The sequence below is a fragment of the Cervus elaphus genome, chromosome 7 (genome assembly GCF_910594005.1).
Source record: "Cervus elaphus chromosome 7, mCerEla1.1, whole genome shotgun sequence".
Classification (NCBI taxonomy): domain Eukaryota; kingdom Metazoa; phylum Chordata; class Mammalia; order Artiodactyla; family Cervidae; genus Cervus; species Cervus elaphus.
The window spans coordinates 1,797,367-1,818,388 of record NC_057821.1 but is presented as its reverse complement, the minus strand read 5'-3'; the positions used below and the strand labels follow the sequence as shown (position 1 = coordinate 1,818,388).

At 43.9% G+C, this 21,022-nt stretch overlaps 1 protein-coding gene and 1 long non-coding RNA gene across 2 annotated transcripts in view; one reads left to right on the top strand and one right to left on the bottom strand.

The window, feature by feature from the left end:
- Positions 1-16,569, bottom strand: part of LOC122696855 — a 36,938-nt gene extending 20,369 nt beyond the window's left edge. The window contains exons 1-3 of the mRNA XM_043906973.1: positions 16,071-16,569; positions 5,865-5,981; positions 5,003-5,045 (exon numbers count right to left, since the gene is read on the bottom strand). Of these exons, the coding sequence (XP_043762908.1) occupies positions 5,003-5,045; positions 5,865-5,981; positions 16,071-16,520 (610 nt within the window). The 5' untranslated portion in view covers positions 16,521-16,569. The remainder of the gene's footprint in view (positions 1-5,002; positions 5,046-5,864; positions 5,982-16,070) is intronic.
- Positions 16,570-16,598: 29 nt separating this feature from the next.
- The window catches only part of LOC122696865, a 29,858-nt gene continuing 25,434 nt past the window's right edge, over positions 16,599-21,022 (top strand). Inside the window, exon 1 of the long non-coding RNA XR_006341920.1 lies at positions 16,599-17,010. This is a non-coding gene — a long non-coding RNA (uncharacterized LOC122696865). The remainder of the gene's footprint in view (positions 17,011-21,022) is intronic.

Sequence of the window (21,022 nt, the reverse complement as noted above, 5' to 3'; positions counted from 1 at the left end):
TACTTAAGAAAAAGTAGAAAACTTTGACTACAAACTAAAGAAAAGAAAAGAAAAAATCATCAAGTATCTCTCTCCAAAGAAGATTTATACTGAGATAGTTAGATAGCTATCAATGCCATTTTCAAAGGTACATGTCTATGAAAAATAGATGAAGGAACTTGCACCACTAAAAACTGACATCAGAACACTGACACCCCATCTGACTGTGGGGCCTCTTGCTGTTCTGCCTTTATGTGGTCCACGTGGCCTCTTCACTGATTCTGAGCAACCGGGGCTGTATTAGTTGACTGAATTTTGGCAGAAAATGGTGCTAGTCCACTACCAGGCCTAGTCGTTCAGAAAATTAGCAGCACCCACATCCACCCTCTTAACCCTGCAGGGTCCCAAGCTGCCAGGTAAGAAGCCCAACCAGCTCACTGGAGAGAACCTCGCAAGAGGCCCACATGGAGAACAGAGGCCAAGCCATCCCAGTCAGGCCACCAGAGGAATGCACCTGCAACAGGGACCCTAAGCAAGAGCTGCAGAACCTCCCAGTAGAGCCCAGTCAACCTGCAGAGCTGGGAAAGTCAATCAAGTGGTATGGTTTAAAGCCATTGTGTTCAGATGGCTGTTTCATAGGAACAGATGACTGAAAATACTGACAAAGCAGAGACACATATGCGAATACATACACACCCATCCCTTCTTGCTAAGCACTATAAAACAGCATCACTCAACGTTGCAGAATTCCACAAGAAAATAACAGCAAAGCAATCTTGCAGTTCAATGAATGGTTAACACACCATGGCCAAAAGAATGCTACAAATGGACTGTAAGATAGTGCAACAGTTATATATATATATGCAATCCATAACTTTAGGGAGTTAAGGGATAAACCATATATGATCATCACTCAAGTTCCAAAAGTACACTTGGAAAACATGTTAATTACCACTGTTTTACTACAGTTTTAAATTTACTTTGAAGTGTCAGGCTGCACTGAGGGAGGCCACAAGTCTCGGCAGTTTTCCTGGAGAAGTATGGGGCAGAGAGATGAAGACAGTGTCATTCAGGTTGAGTGAGGAAAAGGATAAGCTGCCAGCTATTACCAGCAGTAGTCAACATTTTTCCGAAAGTTCCAGATGACAAAATCAATGTGAAAAAGACATGACTTAATATAGGAAAATGGCCAAATCATTATCATACACTGCTTTTTAATATTTATCAGCCAAAACCAGTTAGAAAATGTAACAGAAAAGAAGATTCCGTTTACATCAGGAACAAAAACTGAAAAGTATTTCATTGGAAAAACACCTGAAATGGGATTGCATTTTATATCCGTAATCAGTTAACAATGGGCACACTGGACGGTGGCATTTAGTAGGTAAAAGATTTTCTACATTGTATGTTTTCTTTTATCTTTTTAATTGTGCATTACCTTTAAATTAAAAAAAAAAACATATATTTTAAAATTCTAGACACAACTCTATAGAACCAACCAACATAAATCAATAAAACCTACAAAATTTTAACTTTTCAACCAGTATACATTTACTTCAAATAAGAACTATACTTATTATTTTATTTTGGGAATGAATCAGAAAAGTATATCATACAGTTTATATACAGGAATGATGCTGGGCTGGCAACAAGGCATTGGCCTTTACTGCAGGTTCCTCCTCACAGCTGACTCACATGGACTCTGGGCTCCCCTGCACATGGTTCCACATGCTTGGAAGAGCAGAATGCAAGGGAAGTGACCACTGGCCTACAGGTAAAACATCATCCATCCCATTCACTAGAGAAATTTTCCTTATTGTTTCCTGGCAGAGATTCAGATGAAAATCTGATCTGACTATGAATCTATGGAAAGAAGTATTTTTAAGAATGAGGGGATTCCCTAGAGGTACATGGTTAAGGCTCTGTGCTTTCAACGCCCAGGGTGCAGGTTCAATCCCCGGTCGGGAACCAGATCCTGTGAGCCGCACAGCTTGGAAAAGAATCTGCCAAGGGCTGCCTGCTGACTTAAGTTCTAATACATGTGTTGTGAAAATATGGAGATCCACACCCTAGGTAGAGGCTCTCCGTAGCTTGACTACTTGAGTATAATTTTGGCCTGAAATATTCCCGTCTAAGAAATAAATTGTACAGAGAGCGCCAGGTACTGGGTTTATCTGGGTTTTAAACTTGAATGTCTCAGATTACTGGGCTGGTCATGGAGGGGACTGGTGGAGAAAGGGTACTGACCAGCAGGTAGGAACCCCTTGTGCCTCTCTGATGCCTATCATTTCAATGGACAGTAGAAATTGCCCTCCACTTAGCTGATCAGCTCTTCCTGTGTCTTTCTGGTCAATGTGACTCTTGGGGCGAAATTGCACAAAATTCCTTTCCTAGCCCCAGTCTCAATTTCCTTTTCCAAAATGGACATCCTGCGACACAAGCTTGCACACAGGCACGAGCCAGACCAGCCACCACTGGAAATGGGCAAAATCCATTGTGTCCTTTAGAGACCGCCAACTCCACCTGCCCATGGGATTTGGAAACAAACTTCGGAAACGCAGCTCCCTGGCCTGCACAGCACACTTCCAGCAACAATCCAAGAGGCAGAGGGACACGAGGCCTCCCTTCACACCAGGTGAAGCTCTCCCTCAGTGTTTAAAAGAGACGAACATCTAACAAGTGTTCACTGGCATGAAACTGAAACACAGGGAAGCATTTGGGGATTAGTAGGACGTTGTGATTTCAGAGACAGCTTACTACACAAAGGGGAGAATCCTGTACGATAGAAACTCAAACCTCCTGCACGCTGTGAGGACAGAATGAGAAATGGCAGTTTACGCGCAGGGAAGCATTCTCTTTAAGCTCAGCATCTGCTAAAACCCTGACCTTGGACTCTGCTGTAGAGCTGTGGACAACAGGGTGGATGTGTGTGGATTCTCTGCATGGCCAGAGTGCAAACTCTCTTTTGAGAACCAATACTTCAAAGTAGAAACATACAACACAGATTCACAAATATGTTTACCATGGAAGGTAATGGGATTATATTCAGAAATGAAAAAAGAGAAATTAACATCCAAATGATAAGAAAAAAAAGAAAACAATCTAACCATACTCTTCTGCAAAGCATTCCTGCATAAAGAAAGTTTCCATTTGAGAACCAAAAAGCAGTGGGCCTTGGGGAGGTAGAGAGGGAGGTGGAGAAGTGACCTTGGTTGGTGCAGTCTCACACCAGGAGGGAGTCTTAGCAGCCATCTGGCCAGGGGTCATGACAGCACACGCTCCAGAACGCCTTGTCTAATCAGCTGCTCGTACTTCCACCGAGGTAAAAAGTGCTCAGGGGAGAGGGGAGGAAGAGAGAGGAAAGAAAAGTGTTTTAAATTACATGCTGTGTCATTAAAAACCAGCAATACACGATGAATATTTCAAACTGCACCAGTGAAGGAGTTAAAGTAAGCTTAAGTATATTTGCTATTTTCATCAACTGAAATTGATGTTACTTAGAGCTATACTAAAATCTGAATTTTATACACAAATGCATTCCTTGCTTAAGTTAAATCTAAACTAAAGACTTATGAATTCTAGTAGGTATTCTCTTCAGTGTTCGCATTTTAAGATTTAAACACAGGAAAGCCAGGTAGGTGATCTGGGCCACGGCCCACAAGGGCTGTGGCAACAGTTCACTAAGAAGGCAAGCGGAAGGAGTGTATTCTCCACTAAACCTCTTCGAGGATCTATGTCTGAACAGTCATTCCTCTAACAGTGCAATTCTCCTCCCATATTCTTCAAGGATGAAAAGTCTTTGTAACCCAAGAATGCTGGCCACACGCTATGTGTGAAGACAGTGGTGCCCGGCTAAGGCTCATCCTCCGTATCTCCCGAGAGCACACTGCTCTCATTCTGAGCTGGAATGGCATCTCCTGGTCTCATTCCCTCCCAAACAGCAAGGCTTAACACACAAGGGCACACTGACGAAATTCTGGTATGGGGAGGTGCAGGGAGTGAGGCAGGAAGACTTTTCAAGCTCACAGGTGACCAAAGGAATCTCAAAGACTAGACAGATATAGATCCCTGAGTAAAAATGAAAAACAGTGCATTAGAAAGTGCAGCGTAGAGAACTCTAGAAAGGAACTGAAGAAGCGAGTAGAGGAAGTGCTCAAGGAAGCGGATGCTGTTTCAGCAGCACCGTGCGCCTGACAGTTCTCTACAAGCTCAAAGGCCTCGCGTGGGACCCATGGCCAAAGAAACTCCTGCCAACCAGTCATGAAGACCCATAGGCCAAGGGCTGATGTCTAATTTAACTGAATGTTTAAGTCTTACAACTATGAAATCCAAAACGAAAAAGAAAAAAAAAAACGATGGAGTTGTTCACTGAACAGTTATTCCAATGTCTACTAAAGACATTTGTTCTCATTTCTGGGCAATGAGAAACATGCCCCATAGAGTCAAGAATAAAGGACTGTATGGTAGGGAAATGTTTCCCTATTAATATTTCACATTGTGTGGGTGATCTATAACACAGATTTTATAGAAAACTTATTTCAGATGTGCTAAGACATGTTAGAAGCCCCTTAGTGTCCACTAGAGTAGATGATGCTTTTGTTACCCCAGTTTTACAGATTGATCCTGAGAGACAAAATCTCATCAAGAGGAAGGCTTCTGCCCACAAACTCTAGAATCCACATGCCACAGAGCCCACACACCAGAGCTACCAAGTCTGCGTGCTGCCACAATGGAAGCCCGTGTGTCTAGAGCCTGTGGGGAGCGGGCAGTCTGACTACACCCATTATCCCTACATGATGTTCAAGGGTCAACTGTATCGCCCCTTTCTGCTTCAAGTTTTTAGAAAAAGGATAAAAGGATATTTTATGATAAACTTAATGTCTTTGACACAAACGATCATCGCAAGGTGGTATTTAGTTAACTACTGATTCCAACATTTCCGTCATTTGACACGCTTAAAAATTTAAAGTATCCTAAGACAGTAAATCCCTGGCTATGTTTTTTTTTAATAGCACTGAAGCACCATCTTCAACTTCAAATTCTCCGTAGTCTTTTAGACACCGCACCTGAAAAGAAAAACTGATGTTTTACAATATCTACATTACTTTTTATTATGGAGCTACCATCCAGTAGCTGGGTACTGTACATGCACCTCCAGGTAAGCGTTAGGCTCTGTTTGTGTCTTCTCTGTGTAGTTAGGCTTAGCATTCTTTCCTGAGGCATTCTAGCAGTTCAAACTGTCCAGTTCTGATGGGGAGGAAGAAAAATGGCAAATCTCTGAATATATGTATAGGTCAGCATGGACAGCAAGGAAACTGAAGGAGATGCCAAGGAGAGTTTTGGGTTGGTTTTTCACTTTGATTTCATTTTCTTTTAACAATGTGTAAAATACTTACATGGTTCTAAAGTTAAAACTTTAAAAACAGGTACCACCAGAATTTTTTAATGGTTCAATCCCATTCCCACTACAGGCAAACGTTTTGGCTTGGGTTTATGTTTCCTCTCTTGTTTGTGCTTTGCGTTATTGTGCTTCTCTAATACTGATGTTTTTTTTTTTTTTTTTTTTTTTTTTTACAAACTAAAGATTTGTGTCAACCCTGCATTGTCAGAGGGCAGAATTTTTTAGCAATAAAATATGTATATAATGCTAAGACATACTCAGTAGATGAGTGTAAGCATGTTTCACATGCGCGGGGAAACCAAAAGATTTGTGTGACATGTTTCAGTGAAATTTCACCTTATTGTGAGTCAGAAACCAAACCTATGGTGCCTCCCAGTTATATGCCTATATACAATAGTAGATATTCATATACCCCTCCTTTGGATAAAAGTAAGCACACTCTAAGCATTAAAGAAACACCCAGTTTTTTTAAAGGTATACTTACTTCTATATATAGGCTTTTTGGAGGTTTCACATCCTGTGTGATGTCCAAACCTTGGTCTCCTGCCAATGACCTCATGTACGTAGCAAGGGACATTTTGTAACCATTGAACCAGTCCACCTGGAAACATAAAGATGGCCATTTGACAAAGCTGTAAGAAAATAAACTTGCAGAAACTGTACACTAAGCCTTTCAAAAACAGCACAGATGCCCACATGCATTCTCCCTATGACCATTCATTCAAACTACAAATATTATCAATTGCCTCTTATGAACCAAGCACTGGTACCTAGAACAGTAGGTGTTGGTCATTCTGCACATTGGTTCCTAATAATGCAGAATGATACAGCACTTTCAAGGACTGGACGATTCAGTATTACAATACTGTTAACTGATCTACAGATCCAAGTCATTCTCAATCAAAACTCCAATTGTTTAAAAATATCAGACTTGACAAATAAGGCTAAAATTTACATGGAAATGCAAAAAGCCAAAAATAGTCAAGACACTTGAGAAAGAAGAACAAAATGGGAAAACTTACTTAAGAAGTACTACAAAATTATAAGCACTTAAACAGTATGAAAAAGGTACAAGGACAAACAAACTAAGACAAAAGAAAGCCCCGCCCCCTCCCCGCCAACCACAGACATGCAACTTGGCTCATACATTATTCACAAGAATCTATTCCAGTATCATGGATATCTCTGTGAAAAATAAAACAAGATAACTCCGAGAAGACTGTACAGAAAAACATCTTCATAACCTTCACTAGTAAAGTGTGTGTGCATACATACACACATACACCCCTCCCTCAGGTTTAATTCTTGGCCAGAACGACTCTCAGGACCCGGGAAAGCACTGCCCTCACGTCCACTGTTGTACTGTAGTGAAAGGAATACAAATGAGAACCAGCCAAAGGAAGAGACACCCAGGGTGAGGTCTGGGAGGGTCCCAGATGTGAAGCTTTGATTTCCCCTCCCCGAGGAATCAGGACACACCATCCTCTCGGCACACTGCCGTGGAACAATGCACATGATGTGGTGTCAACCAGGGAAGCTCGCACAAGTCTGGATGTCAGGACACAGGTGCATCAATGTATCAAACTATGATGGACTGAATCACAGGTGACGGAGCCCTACTTCTGGCTCCCCTCTCCTCTCTGCAATGATGTCAAGAGGCTAAAAGCCTCAAACCTGAGGGGAGAGTGGGAATCTCTGAATTTGCAGCCAGGTGGTCAGAAGGGAGAGTGGCCCTGGGAACACCCAAACCATGGCTGGTGTCTGAAGTGAGGGCAGTCTTAACCTATGAAGTTTGGTCTAACTAGGGAGTTAGTGTCTGAAGTCACTGCAGCAGATGCTATGACTTTCACTTTGCAAATGAGGGAATTTAGGCACAGGGAGAGATGGAGCCTCCTGCCTAGGATCTCACAGAAGCAGAGCCAATATTTCCACAAGAGTCTGCTTGCCTTCAATCCTGTGTCCTTAAATATTGTGCCTCAGTGACTGAACAAATCAAGAATTCATCACACATATTCACAAAGATAAGCAAAGTATGTGTGTGCCTGCTGAGTCTCTTCAGTCGTGTCCGACTCTCTGTGACTGTATGGTCTGTAGCCTACCAGGGTCCTCGTCCATGGGATTCTCCAGGCAAGAATACTGGAGTGGGTTGCCAAGCCCTCCTCCAGGGGATCTTCCCAACCCAGGGATTGAACTCGCATCACTTACGTCTCCTACATTGCCAGGCAAGTTCTTTACCACAAGTGCCACCTGGCAAGCCCCAAGCAAAGTATGTACACACACATATTTTACGAGAAATTTCCAAATAATGATGCCTGTTTTGCACCCTACTGATGGATCTCTAGCAACTAACATAACGGGACCCTTTATTTTGTTAATAGTAGTTTTCCATACAGCATTTAGAATTACTACTACCATTCTCAAATAGACCAAAAACTACTGAAAATCAAAGGTTCAAACAAAAAGACAAGTACTATAAATACTACTGTAGAAGCTGAGCCAGAAGCTCAGCCAGTTTCCGACTTTACAGATTTGAACAAGAGTGCTAACTTGTCTCTTCAGCAGACATGTGAAATCGTAAAGGCCTTGGCAAGACACTGCCATAACCCCACCTGAGGGCTCTAATCCGAAGCAGCCGGTCATGCCTGGAACATTAATACCACATTGGATCAGAAGTTGTCTTGATCAGGAAAGGCTTAGGACTGATCCACCAGAAGGTAACACGTGGATTTGATTTGGTTCCGGAGGCAGACAAACCACTGCAAGGGGACACCTTCGGGACAACAGGGAAAAGAGCAGCAGACTGGATGGATGCTGTGAAGGGACGGTCACTGCTCCAGACAGGAGAGTTACACAGTGGTGAGAGGTCAACTATACAGTGAGAAAAGGCCCCAGAGGGCCTTATTTCTTAAAGATGCACACAAAACTGTTCAGTGGAGAATGCCTAATGGTTATCCTAGACACATAAAACAAGACGAAGCAATTATGGCAAAATGTGAAGAACTGTTTGACCTATATTATGGTTCCATGGGGGGCTGTAATATTATTCCCTAATTTAAGAATACTGCAGCTTTCCATAATAAAAAACATTGAAAAGGAAACAAAGAGAAAATTCAGAATGCTCATAGAAGAGAGACATCACCAAGAATTTCTGACACCCCCTGGGACAGGAACCCCCTCTGCTCCCTGCCACCCACGCAAACACAGAAGCTCACAGGCAGGCTCCGGCGCAGCGCTGTCTTCTTAGCAAAGAACAGTGTCGAAACTTGATGGCTGGGACCAAATCACCCCGTCCTCCTGACTTTGCGTTATTCCTGGTAAAACATTTAAGGAAAAGAATGTCTACTGAGAACAAGTCACATTTTCAAAGTCAGCTAACAACTGAGGCCATGCTTGTTGTCAGCCATTTGTGTTAGTAGTTAACCTACCTGCCTCCACGTCAGAGCTTTTGCTAATTGGATCAAATAGAAAAGGGTCAGGGAATTCCCTGGCGGTCCAATGTTTAAGACACTGCACTTTCACTGCTCAGGGCACAGGTTCAATCCCTGGTCAGGAAACTAGGATCCTGCAAGCTGTGTGTACAAACTTTAGTTAAATAAATAAATAAATACCTAACTAATTTGCCTAGGATCATACTCCCATTCTCTTGTTTAGCCACGTGGCACATTGGGTTTTGTACACTGATGAATTTCCATTGTCTCCAAAAGACAATCTTTGCCTCACTTTTTAGAATCCCTTTTTCATGATGGGATAAGAGATCAAATATCATGGTGCATAACATTATGGCCTCACACCATGCTCTCATCTTACGAAGTCCTCTTTCTATGATATCAATACTTTCAAATCCTCATTCCCATAAAGTGAGCAAAGGACTCTCAAGTCAAGTGCTCCTCCACTCATCCAAGAAATAGTTCTTTATCTTCAACTCTGTGCATGTTTGTACTTTAGGGTCCTTTACACGGAGAGGGAGAAAATCTTGGCTTTACCCTATAAAATATGTGTCTCCTTAGATATCAGACAAGCATCACCCTTTCCAATCAGATGTGCAATTGTTTACTGGGTATGTGTTTCAGTTTTCCAAAATGAAGACTTCTGAAGAAGGTGGTGGTGGTGATAGATATATGACACTATGAATGTTTAGAATACACTGTATGGTATGTGTTCTCAGTCACTCAGTCATGTCCGCCTCTTTTTGACACCATGGACTGTATCCTGCCAGACTCCTCTGTCCTTGGAATTTTCCAGGAAAGAGAACTGGGGTGGGTCACCAGTTCCTTCTCCAGGGGAGCTTCCCGACCCAGGGAATGCATCTCCTGCATTGGCAGTCAGATTCTTTACCACTGAGCTATCTGGTGTGTATCTTACCCACAACTGGAAAAAAAAAAAGAAAGAAAGAAAACAAAACAAAACCAGACGTACAGAATTAATAGATATCTACTTTAGAGTGTTAAAAGGAACAGATAAATATAAAATGTATGTGCCTGCTCTAGACCCTGAAAATACAGGCAAAATATATGCCCCATGTCTTCTAGATCTGTTCTAGACACTTCTGCCATTCTAGAAACGTTAGATTTATTCTCCACACTGCTTACAATGTGCTCTTGATTATAATGAATTGCACAAATAAAATACACCCAACTTAACATCAAAGTACTTGATTCAGTACACAAGAACTTACTTAAAAAATTCACATTTCCATGTGAGCTATTAAATAGGAATATATTTCTTCTGACAAAGAATTTTAACCAGAAACTGGTAACAGTGGTGTCCTGCCCAGAACCAAACTGGGAGGATAGGGCACAGAATTTTAGATCCTGATTTTCCCCATGGCTCGAAGAGAGGAAAATTATTCCCTTACTGGACCAAGGCCTGTTCAGTCACCTCCTCAACAGCTGTGTAAACTGTTCTCCTTCCCACTGGTCTGGCTCACCTCTCCTGTCACCTGCATGACCACCATCCTCCCTCTCGATCCCACTATCCCCTATCCACATGGGGTCAGGGTCGTCCTTAGATGACCTTAGAACACAAACATGCCACCACCTGCCCCACATGCTTAGAAATCTCCCCTGGTGTTGCTCTCGGCCTGCTCACTAAGTTCCAGCCACACTGGCCTTTGGGAAGGCCCAGGTCCCTGGGCATCCCACCCTCTTTCAAGACTCAGGGCCTTTGCACATGCTGTTTCCTAAAACTAGAATGCTCTCTGCCCACAGTTACTTCCTCGCTAAAACCCGCTTCTATTCCTCGGAAAGAATTTCCCAGATTTCACAATCTACCAATATTTTCAGTGCATGACTCTTCTCCCAGTATGGTGTTTTCCTTCACAGCAGGTACTCTGACCTGCTTTACCCGCATTTAACATCTGCCTTCTGCATGACACTGTTGAGGGCCATGGGGGCAAACCTCTTGATTCTGCTGTTTACAATTGAAGCACCAGAGCCCTTTATCAGCTCATAACTGCTGAGTTGCAGGAACAAATGAAGGACTTGGGAACCTGAGTGCACGACTTTCCATTTCCCTTACATTTACCGCAGACCTCTTGCACATCAGTTCCTCATCATCAGTAACACAGTCACTGCAAAGTGTTCCTACTGTTCTGTGTACTCCACGCACCCTGACAACATGCTACCGATTTCTATGCCCAACTAACTGATGAAAACACTACCGAACAAGGCCAGGGACGAAATCTCAAGTTGCAGACATACTTCTCTCCAGGATGAGCTCTCAATAACTCATTTTTCCTCCAGCAGTCAGTACTCTTGTGTCTTATTCTTCACCCACTCACAGGTCCTCTGAAGTTTGTCATTCAGCTCAAATTCTCCCCTGTGCCAACTACCATGCTTGGCTCTAGACAGTCTGAAACTCCAGAACCCTCTAGCCTACCAAGCTGTAGTGTTCTGCAGAAAGAGTTCCCAGCCAACTTCAGTCAAGCTTTCACAAGTCTCTGCTACTCCTGCTAAATTTGCAAGCTGCCTGTTCTCCCTTTAAGCCCACTAAGGCCTCACCTGATGAAAACAAGCAGTGGAAACAATGCACTTTACACATCAGCTGTGTTACTTGCTCCTGGATCATCTCTTTTGGATCCACCCTAATTCCTTTCAAGTCACACCAGTCAAACAAGAAGTATTTATTGAACATCTACCATGTGCGAAGCACTATTTCGTCCCCAGAGACATAACAATCATTAACACAAATCCTTCTACTTCTGTATAGCTAGGGTATGACCAGGCTCACAGAGAATTAAAAAAAAAAAAAAGTCATATCTAAAAACTAATCTTATGATCTGACATCAATATCATATTTCTTAAACTGTTTTAAAATATCAACTTACCAACTTACCCATCAGGTAGGTTTTGCTCGTCTAAGGCTTTCATCTCCTCCAGAACTTGCCTCAGTCCATCCTCCTGGAACATATACAATTACACTCATTAATTCCCCTACCAAGTTGGTAACAACAGTCTTTGCTTATGTATCTTATGAAAAACCAATAGTCCTTCCACACCTACTAAGATGGCTATAATAACAAGTGTTGGAGTGGATGGGGAGAAACTGGAACCCTTGTCCAATGCAGGTAGGAATGTGAAATGGTATAGCCCTATAGAAAACAGCCTTGTGAGTCCACAAAAAGTCAAATTTCGAATTTCCATCTTATCCAGCAATTCCTCTTCTAGGTATACACTCAAGAGAACTGAAAACCTATGTTCATACAAAGTATGTCTATTCAATGGAAAATTACTCAGTCAAAAGGAAAATGCTGATAGATACAACAACATGAACTTTGAAAACACTGCTTACTGAAATAAGCCAGACACAAAAGGAAAAATATTGTATGATGCAACTCATCTGAAATGTCTAGAAGAGGCAAACTCATAGAAGCAAAGTAGATTAGAGGCTACCAGGCTGAGGGGGTAGGAGAGTGGGTAGTCACTGCTTAAAAGCTATAGAGTTTATTTGGGGTTATGAAAAAGCTTTGGAAATAGAGGTGATGGTTGCACAACAATGGAAATATAATTAATGCCACTGAAGTGGACACAGAAGAATGGTTAGAAATGGCAACATTTAGTTTTGTATCATTTACCACAATTTAAAAAAATAAAAGGAATGAATTACCAACAAAATACACAATCAACATAGTCATTAAGGATAATCTTAAAGACTGAGAAGTCAGACAGAAAGGAACACACACTGTATGCTTCTAACTGGCCCTGTACAGAGGAGTTTGCTATTGCTGGCATGTGGACTCCAGATATACAATAAAAAAGACAAAGATAATCTGTAGGGGAAAGAAAATCCTTGGCTACCTAAGGCTGCAGATGGGAAGTAGCCAGTGCCACAAAAGAGAAAAGGGAATCCTTGGGATAGCAGAAATCTTGGTTGGGTTTCTGGTTATAAGGATTGTATACATTTTTCAAAACTCTATTAAAATGTGTATTGTGTTATACATAAATTATACCTCAATAAAAATAATGACAAAAAACAAATAGTCTACAGGAGTAATAACACATGACAAAAGCATGAAAATAACTTATTATTTATTGGAAAAGGATCTTAAAAGGTTACTACTGAAAAAAAAAAGAAAAAAAAAACAACCTACACACTGCTAGGATAGAAAACAGAACGGTAAAACGAGTTTTTCCGCTTTCTACTTTGAGAAATTTCTAAAACAATTTCCCTTGGAAGGTTTAAAAATATTAGAATTAAAAAATTAATAAATGCTACACAATGTTTGTCATCAGGCACCCCCTATGCCTGAAACACTGTAAATAAACTATATTTTAATTAAAATTTTTACAATATAAACCCAATAATGCTATAACAATGACAACCAAAAAAAAAAAAAAAAAACACAAAAAACGAAAAACAAAAGAAACCTCCACACAAAACAATGATAAGCAACCATCTACTGTTAGAGCCAAAATAAATGCATTAGCAAAAAAAAAAAAAAAGAAAAAATGCTTTAGCACTACGGGTATAACTATAAAATTACACTATTTAATGCTGTTTGGATGTAAGAAATGATTTCTAATGAAAAATGGAAACATGACTTTTACCTACTCTTTCATCAATGGTTAAAAAGATATCATGGAAAAGTCTGATTTACTAGAATTCACTCAAATATCCTTTTATCACAAATATTATTTTAAAGGACAGCTGAAACTCTTGCACAATTAGGAGATCAGCAGGTATACAAAAGATAAGTATGAAATAAACTTGTAAAGATACAACCAAGTTTTCAGATTTAAATTTTTATTTATTTTTTAAGACTTAAATTTTTAAAATTTACTTTGGGAATTGCATCATTTTCTGCTCCCACCTCCAGCTGTAAGCCCCTGGAAACTCAAGATAATTTTCCTAAAGACTCAAACGATGATCAGTTCTGCAGATACAAAGTGCATCATTCCAATTTGCCAAACACAGCACCTAACCATGAGGGAGTCTGGAATGAACAAGGCAGAGTCCCTGCTCTAAACCAGCTACCATCTGCCAGGGGGGAATGATTCTTGAAAGTATGTGTGGGTTCAGGGTGTGAGGGCTCAATCAGATCAAGACCAATTCTTAGTCTAATTTCAACTCAGCTGTCCCAGTGGCCAGCCCCCAAAGGCAGCCACAATTGCAAGAAAAGGTGCACTGACGCCCTCAAAGACCCAGAAAAGCCAGTGATTTTACACTTCTAAGTTCACCCCTGAATTCGCCCCTCCACCCTGCCGCGTCCCAAAGTGGGAAACCAACACTTCAAGTCTGAGCGAACTAGACAGCCGGACTAACAGTCTGAAAAGCCAGCACCTGTGGGCACTGTCTGCACCTTTGGGCTCCTTTCCTCCCGTGTGACCTAGTCTTCCCACCCTAGTGGGGACATATTTGAAACCTCCACCCTTCTCAAATATCTGGCTTAAAACTCAGCATTCAAAAACTAAGATCATGGTATCTGGTCCTATCGCTTCATGGCAAATAGATGGGGCAAAAATGAAAACAGTGGCAGAATTTATTTTCTTGGGCTCCTAAATCATTGCGGATGGTGACTGCAGCCGTGACATTTAAAGACCCTGGCTCCTTGGAAGAAAAGCTATGACAAGCCTAGAGAGCTTTGCAGACAAAAGTCCCTCCCTATAGTCAAAGCTATGGTTTTTCCAGTAGGCATGTATGGATATGAGAGTTGGACCATAAAGGAGGCTGAGCACCAAAGAATTGATGCTTTTGAACTGTAGTGTTACAGAAGACTCTTGAGAGTCCCTTGGACAGCAAGGAAATCAATCCAGTCAATCTTAAAGGAAATCAACCCTGAATATTCCTTGGAAGGACTGATGCTGATGCTGAAGATCCAATACTTTGGCCACCTGATGTAAAGACCTGACTCATTGGAAAAGACCCTGATGCTGGGAAAGATTGAGGATATGATGAAGGAGAACGGGGCTACAGAGGGTGAGATGGTTGAATGACATCACTGACCCACTGGACATGAATTTGAGTAAACTCAGGGAGACAGGGAAGGACAGGGAAGCCCGGTGTCAGGCCTCAGTACATGTGGTCATAAAGACTGGGGCATGACTTAGGGACTGAACAACAACAAACCCTCTGCGATCTACCTCTCCAGTGAACCGCCCACTGTGGTCTCCTAACTTTTAGATGAGGTAACTGCCTGAAGTTGCAAGAATAACAGACTGGAACAGAATTCAAGCTGGGGCTCAGCTTCCAACAACTGCAAGTTCAGACATGCCCATTAACTTGATGCCTAATTCCAGTGGTTCAGCTTCCCCATCTGTTAAATGGCCCAAGTGTCAGATTAAGTGCTCTTGAATGTTCAAAACAAAACTCACCTTACCCAAAGGCTCTCCCTGATGACCGCCAGATGTTTACTCTGCTTCCTGAGAGAAGCCTCCAGAGACGAGGTGTTTCCCCTCCCCCGCTATTCCTCTCACCTCCACCCCTGTCCTGTACCTACAAGACCTGTCCTCTCAGGACAAGGTGTTCAGTGACCCCCGACCGGGCTGTTGACCACATCCATCTCTCGTGCTGTCTATCATAACCCACTCAGAAACAGTCTTTCTTCTACCTGATCCATTCCCCTAAGGACTGCGTGGTCGTTTAGTCCCTAAATCGTGTCCGACTCTTGCAATCCCATGGGCTGCAGACTGCCAGGCTCCTCTGTCCATGGGTTTCTCCAGGAAGGAATACTGGAGTGGGTTGCCATTTTCTTCTTCAGAGGATCTTCCCAACCCAAGAATCGAACCTGGGTCTCCTGCTTTACAGGCAGATTCTTTACCGACTGAGCTATGAGGGAAGCCCCTTAAATATGGGGAAGCCCCTTAATTAGTGAAGTGAAAGTCGCTCAGTCTGACTCTTTGTGGCAGTCCATGCCATAATAGTGGAGTGGGTAGCCTTTCCCTTCTCCAGGGGATCTTCCCAACCCAGGGATTGAATCCAGGTGTCCCACATTGCAGGCAGATTCTTTACCAGATGAGCCATAAGCACTGCGACAGCTATCTAAACACAGAGAAATCCCATCGCTCCTCTGAAAAGCCTTGTGAGTGAAGAGTGAACCTCCCGCCCCAGAGCCCCCTTGCGGCCCGCCCTTCCGCGGCGGGGAGGGGAGGGTGTTTGCCTGGCCGGCCCCGGGGGGCTACCCACACCGCAGCCCTCAGGGCGCGGCCCTAACGCCCGGGCTACCCCGTCCCCAAGTCTCCAGGGTAAGTCGCACCTGAGCTCCAACCGCCCGTCTCCCGGTCTCTCCGCGCCTCACCGGGGCGAGACGCCCACCGCGCAGCCCGCGCGCGCAGCGGCTTCGAGGAAGCGGGGCGGCGGGGGGCGCTGAGGAAATGGCGGCGACCCCCGCGCGCGAGAGCCACCGAAACCGACCTGCCCACAGCCACGGAGTGGAACCACAAGCACAACCGCCATCCCGCTCGCGGTTGTGCAGCCCCAGAGTAGCGGCCCCGGGAGGCGCCCGCCCGCCCCCGCCCTCACGGCGCCCTGCCTCAGGGAGCCTTCGCTCGGCCGCGCGGGGCAGCTCCCGGGCGGCTCCACGGCCTTCTCGCAGAACTCGGCGCAGGCGCCGGGCGGAGAGCTTAGCCGAGCCTCTACGAGGGTCGGCGGCGCGCAGAGGGCATGAGCGGCGAGTAGCTGCCTTCCCCTGGGGGTCGGGGGTCATGTGGGCGGCGAACCGGGCGGCGGGCGGCCGGGGAGCGCGGGCCTGCGTCGGGGTGAGAGCGGGAGGGCCGCCGGCGCACTGGGGCGAGGGCGGCGGGGGAGCGGGCGAGCCTGGCGGGGCGGGGAGCCGGGAGCGTGAGCTGGGAACGTGGGAGCGGCGAGCCCAGCCCGCACCGCAGGGGGCGTGTGAGCCAGAAACGGGGCCCTGTCATTGGGAAACGGGCGCCGGCGTGAGCCGGGAGGGCGGGCGGTCGTCCTCGCCTGAGGGGCGGGCAGCTGGCCGTGGAACCCTGGGCCCTTCCGCGAGGGTCCGGCGGGAGCCGGGAGAAAGGTGCGAGGCGCCAGCGGTGGGCTTGGCCAGTGCCTGGGCCCTGCCGCCGCTGGGCTCCTAATTGTTTTTAATTTGAGGATAATGACAATATCCTGATTTTCCTACCCAACACTTTGGCTTCTGAAGTGACATTTATCTAAAAACTGCTGCATTGTTCCAGGTCAGTATGTAGCCACATGTTTGTGTTTGTTTCTTCCTTCTGTTCTCCCCTCGGTGTTTATTGGAGTAGAGTTTATTTACAATATTGTCTCAGTGTTGGCTGTGCAGTGAAGTGAATCAGTTATGTGTCTATATGTGTATCTGCTCTCTTTAGAAACGCTTTTTCCATACGGGCTGTCACAGAATGTGGCGTCCCCTGTGCGGTACAGTTGGCCCCCGTTAGTTATGTTTCGTTCACAATAGTGTGTAGTGTGTGTGTCAGTCCCAGCCTTCCAGCCACATGTGTGTTTCTTTGGTGCATGTGTGTGTGTAAAACTGCTAGAGAGGGTCAGAAACAGGCTGAATTGTGGGGGTTTTTTGTTTGTTTGATTTTTTACCTCTTCGGCCTTGAAAAGATAGTTCTTGAAACTTGAAAGTATTACTGCATTTGGATTGTCTAGTTGATCTGCAAGGAACATTTCAAGAGACACAAAAGCATGAGGGGTAGTGATAAATATGTGGACTTATGACAACAGCAGTTTGCTTTAGTGATATTTTAACAAAGGGCTTCCCTGGTGGCTCAGTTGGTAAAGAATCCGCCTGCAATGCAGGAGATCCCGGTTTGATTCCTGGGATGGGAAGATCCCCTGGAGAAGGGAAAGGCTACCCACTCCAGTATTCTGACCTGGAGAGTTCCATTGACTATATAGTGCAGGGGGCCGCAAAGAGTCAGACTCAACTGAGCGACTTTCACTTCTATGCTAATAATACGAAGCATTTTGGATGTGCAGAGTACCTTTATGGCAGTCGTACTTGAAGAGACAGAAAGTAAGGCTGCCCTGTTTGAAGGTGGCACCAATGGAAGGAGATAGGAAGGGCCTGCTCTCTTCGTTGCAGGCGGCTGCTGCCTGGTGATCCAGCACTGTGCCTGAAGTCAGCATCCTGGTTCTGACACTTACCAGCTGTGGGATCTTGGCAAAACCTGTCTTACCGGGTTAAATATGGGCAGTTTTTAAAAGTAGGATATTTTCTTAGAAAGGGTTTAGGAAATCTTCAAGCACCTGAGTATTAATTTTAAGAGAGTATCTCTGGGAGCCTTCCACAGAAGTATGTGGATCCTTTATCTGGAGCTGCTGGCCAAAGAGGAAAAAAGACATTAAATGGACAAATCCAGAAGAACTGGATTTGATAGAAAACTCATTGACAGAATGTTGAATTAAACTGGGACTGCTGACATATTCTAATAGCCAGAGAAAATCACCTGTTGGACGTCTAGTGACGAAAAAGATGAGGAGGGAAATAGTGTATCTTACCAGGTGTCAGCCACAGATTAAATTGAGATTGCCATTTAAGGAGCTAAGTTATGAGTTCCTGGACTTCCTTGGTGGTCTGGTCCAATGGTTAAGACTCTGTGCAGTTAAGACTCTCCAATGCAGGGAGTGCAGGTTCGATCCCTGGTCAGGGAACTAGGATTCCATCTGATCCATGGCCAAAAGGAAAAAAAAAAAATATCTGTTTCAAGATATTCTACAACCTCAGGAAGGTTGAGAAATAAGAGGAAAGAGGGGATGAAAGATGAGGGAGGCATAGGGCACAGGGAGGAAATGAAGTGAAGGAGATGGAAGCAAGGGTCTCTGGGGAAGGTGAGAAGCAATGAGATAGGTCTTTAGTAAAAGGGAGGATGCTTGACATGGGCGATTAATTTGAAGTGAGCTTGTCTGAGAAGAACAGCAGAGTTTTCCCCATCTTACTGTTCTCCTGGCTGTTAGAAGGCATTCAGGATTGAGGTCCCTGGGCATGCAGAGCTGTGTGCAAGCCTCTGTGCAGGAACACGGGCATAGGTACTCGTCTGTAAATGTGTGCAAATTAATGTCATATGAAATGTTACTTCTTTATAGGATGGTGTCACGTAGGCCAAAACAAGAGAACTGGAAAGGAGAGAGCAGGGGTCGTGATGGGGAGATCAGGGAACCTACAACCTGATACAGTGTCCACTGGAAAGTTTCCAACTTCTAATGCAGTATCAGTTTGGAGGGAGGCTAAGATTTTATAAGAATTAATTTGAAGTCATGTAGAAGCAGACTCAGTGTAGACCAGAGATTCTCACATTTGAATTAGTTGCCTGGGGACCTTGTGGGAAGTGCACTTGCTGAGCAGGAGGTCTGAGATTCTGTGTTTCTCGCAAGCTCTCTGAGTAGCAAGGGTATAGCCTTGCCTTTAGAGACATCTGGAAGAAGAGCATTGGATAGTGCAGGACATAACAGAATCAAGAAAAAGGATTATTTTGTTTTTCTTTCCGAGCGTGTTTATAGCCAGAGGGAAGCAAGGAGTTGAAGTAGCAATTACAGGTGTAAGATACCATTGTTAAGCAAAGGGAAAAAGAAGTGGTGGAGATGATCCATAGAAAGACTGTAAAGGGGGAAGAATTAAGACCACAGATCCAGAGATTACCCTTTGGAGAAGAGAGATTCTAGTGAAAGGAGGAAAGGAAGAAAGTAAGTCCTTAGGGAGGTGAGTTTGGAGTTGATGAGGACACTTGAGAGAATTCCTTCTAGATGGCTTCAGTGTATTTACATTGAAAAGAGATAAAATCTTGTTGCTCCAGAGAATACTGGGGGTTGGGGAGAAGGGTGGTGGTGCTAGAAGTAGGGGAAACCCCAGCCACTCTAAGTAACTCTCAGGCATCAAAGGTATATGTTGTATTGATATGTGTTATTTGAAGTAGATTAATTTGAATATGGAAGGCATTGATTTTCTTTTTCTTTTATTTAAGATAACTGAGTTTTTGGCAGTTGTTTCACAGAAATCCTTTGAAGCATTAGCATGATGTAGCAAACCAAACTAAGTTTTCAAACACAACAGATGAATAGGGTTCATTCCCTAAGTGCTAGAGTTGTCATTTTCAATAAACACTACACTGATTTTGAAACATGCAAGATTTTTAATATCTAATAATTTTGTGGCAATTAAATTATTCATAAAGTTCTTATGGAATACAGAATAGGGAACAGATTGAGTGAATCGATGTAAGTCATACTAGAAAAGTAAAAATTAGAAAAAATGAGACACACTAGTTAGCATCTCTTCATGAATGGCAGTGCCGTGTAAGATACAATAAACAGTGAAGGAGTAGTGAGTTTGAGGGGAGAGGAGGACGTGGAAGTGATTCTCTGACGTAAGAGTTTGTAGGAGGTAGTCAGAGTTGTATTCTTACTCACATTCTAATAAATGGAGACTTTGTTTTCAGATTTTTCAGATTGGGATTCTACTAGTTTGAGCCTCAGTAATGAGACTTGTCAAAGAGCCAGGCATTTGCAAGTTGATGATCAGTGTCTGTTGATTTCACAACCAATGACCAAAAATCAGTCAGCATCCACAAAATTGGAACACATGACCTTGTTAGGTAGTTAGAATAGGAAAAAAGAGTCCAGAACGGTGGTGGCTGAAAGACAAGGAAGGGTAGAGCCCACAAAGATAGAACAAAGGAAGGTCCGAGGACCAGAGTGAGGACCTCAGGTAGAACAAACAGTACTCCTGGCTAGCCCAATTTACATGGGGAATCCCATGGGGAGGAAAAAAACACCTAAAAAGAGGAACCTAAGGGCCGGGGGTGTCTCCCCTATGCGTGTGCACTCTGACTCTCTCTCTCTCTCTCACCCTCTCCTCTTTGCGTCTTTTGCATCGGCATGCCCTCACACCTCCAGGATGTATTTTCCAAATAAAACTGAGCTGTAACATGGAGCTATAACACATTCAGAGAGCTGTGACGCGCCGAGAGGTTTAACGTCGGTTGCTTCAAATTTTTGCTGTGACAAGATAGAACCAGGGAAATTACACACTCCCTTGACAACCTTAATAGATAAAGAAAAGGTGAATATTGGAGTGATGTTTCTGGTAGGGAATCACATGCTCCATCAGCTGTGCAAGTCTCAGCTGCCAGAACAGGAGAAAGCAAACAAGGCAGTGAGGAAGCCCAGAGCACTCAGCCCTGGGCCACCTGGGCACCGACATTTCCAAAATTAGATGTTGTGGCA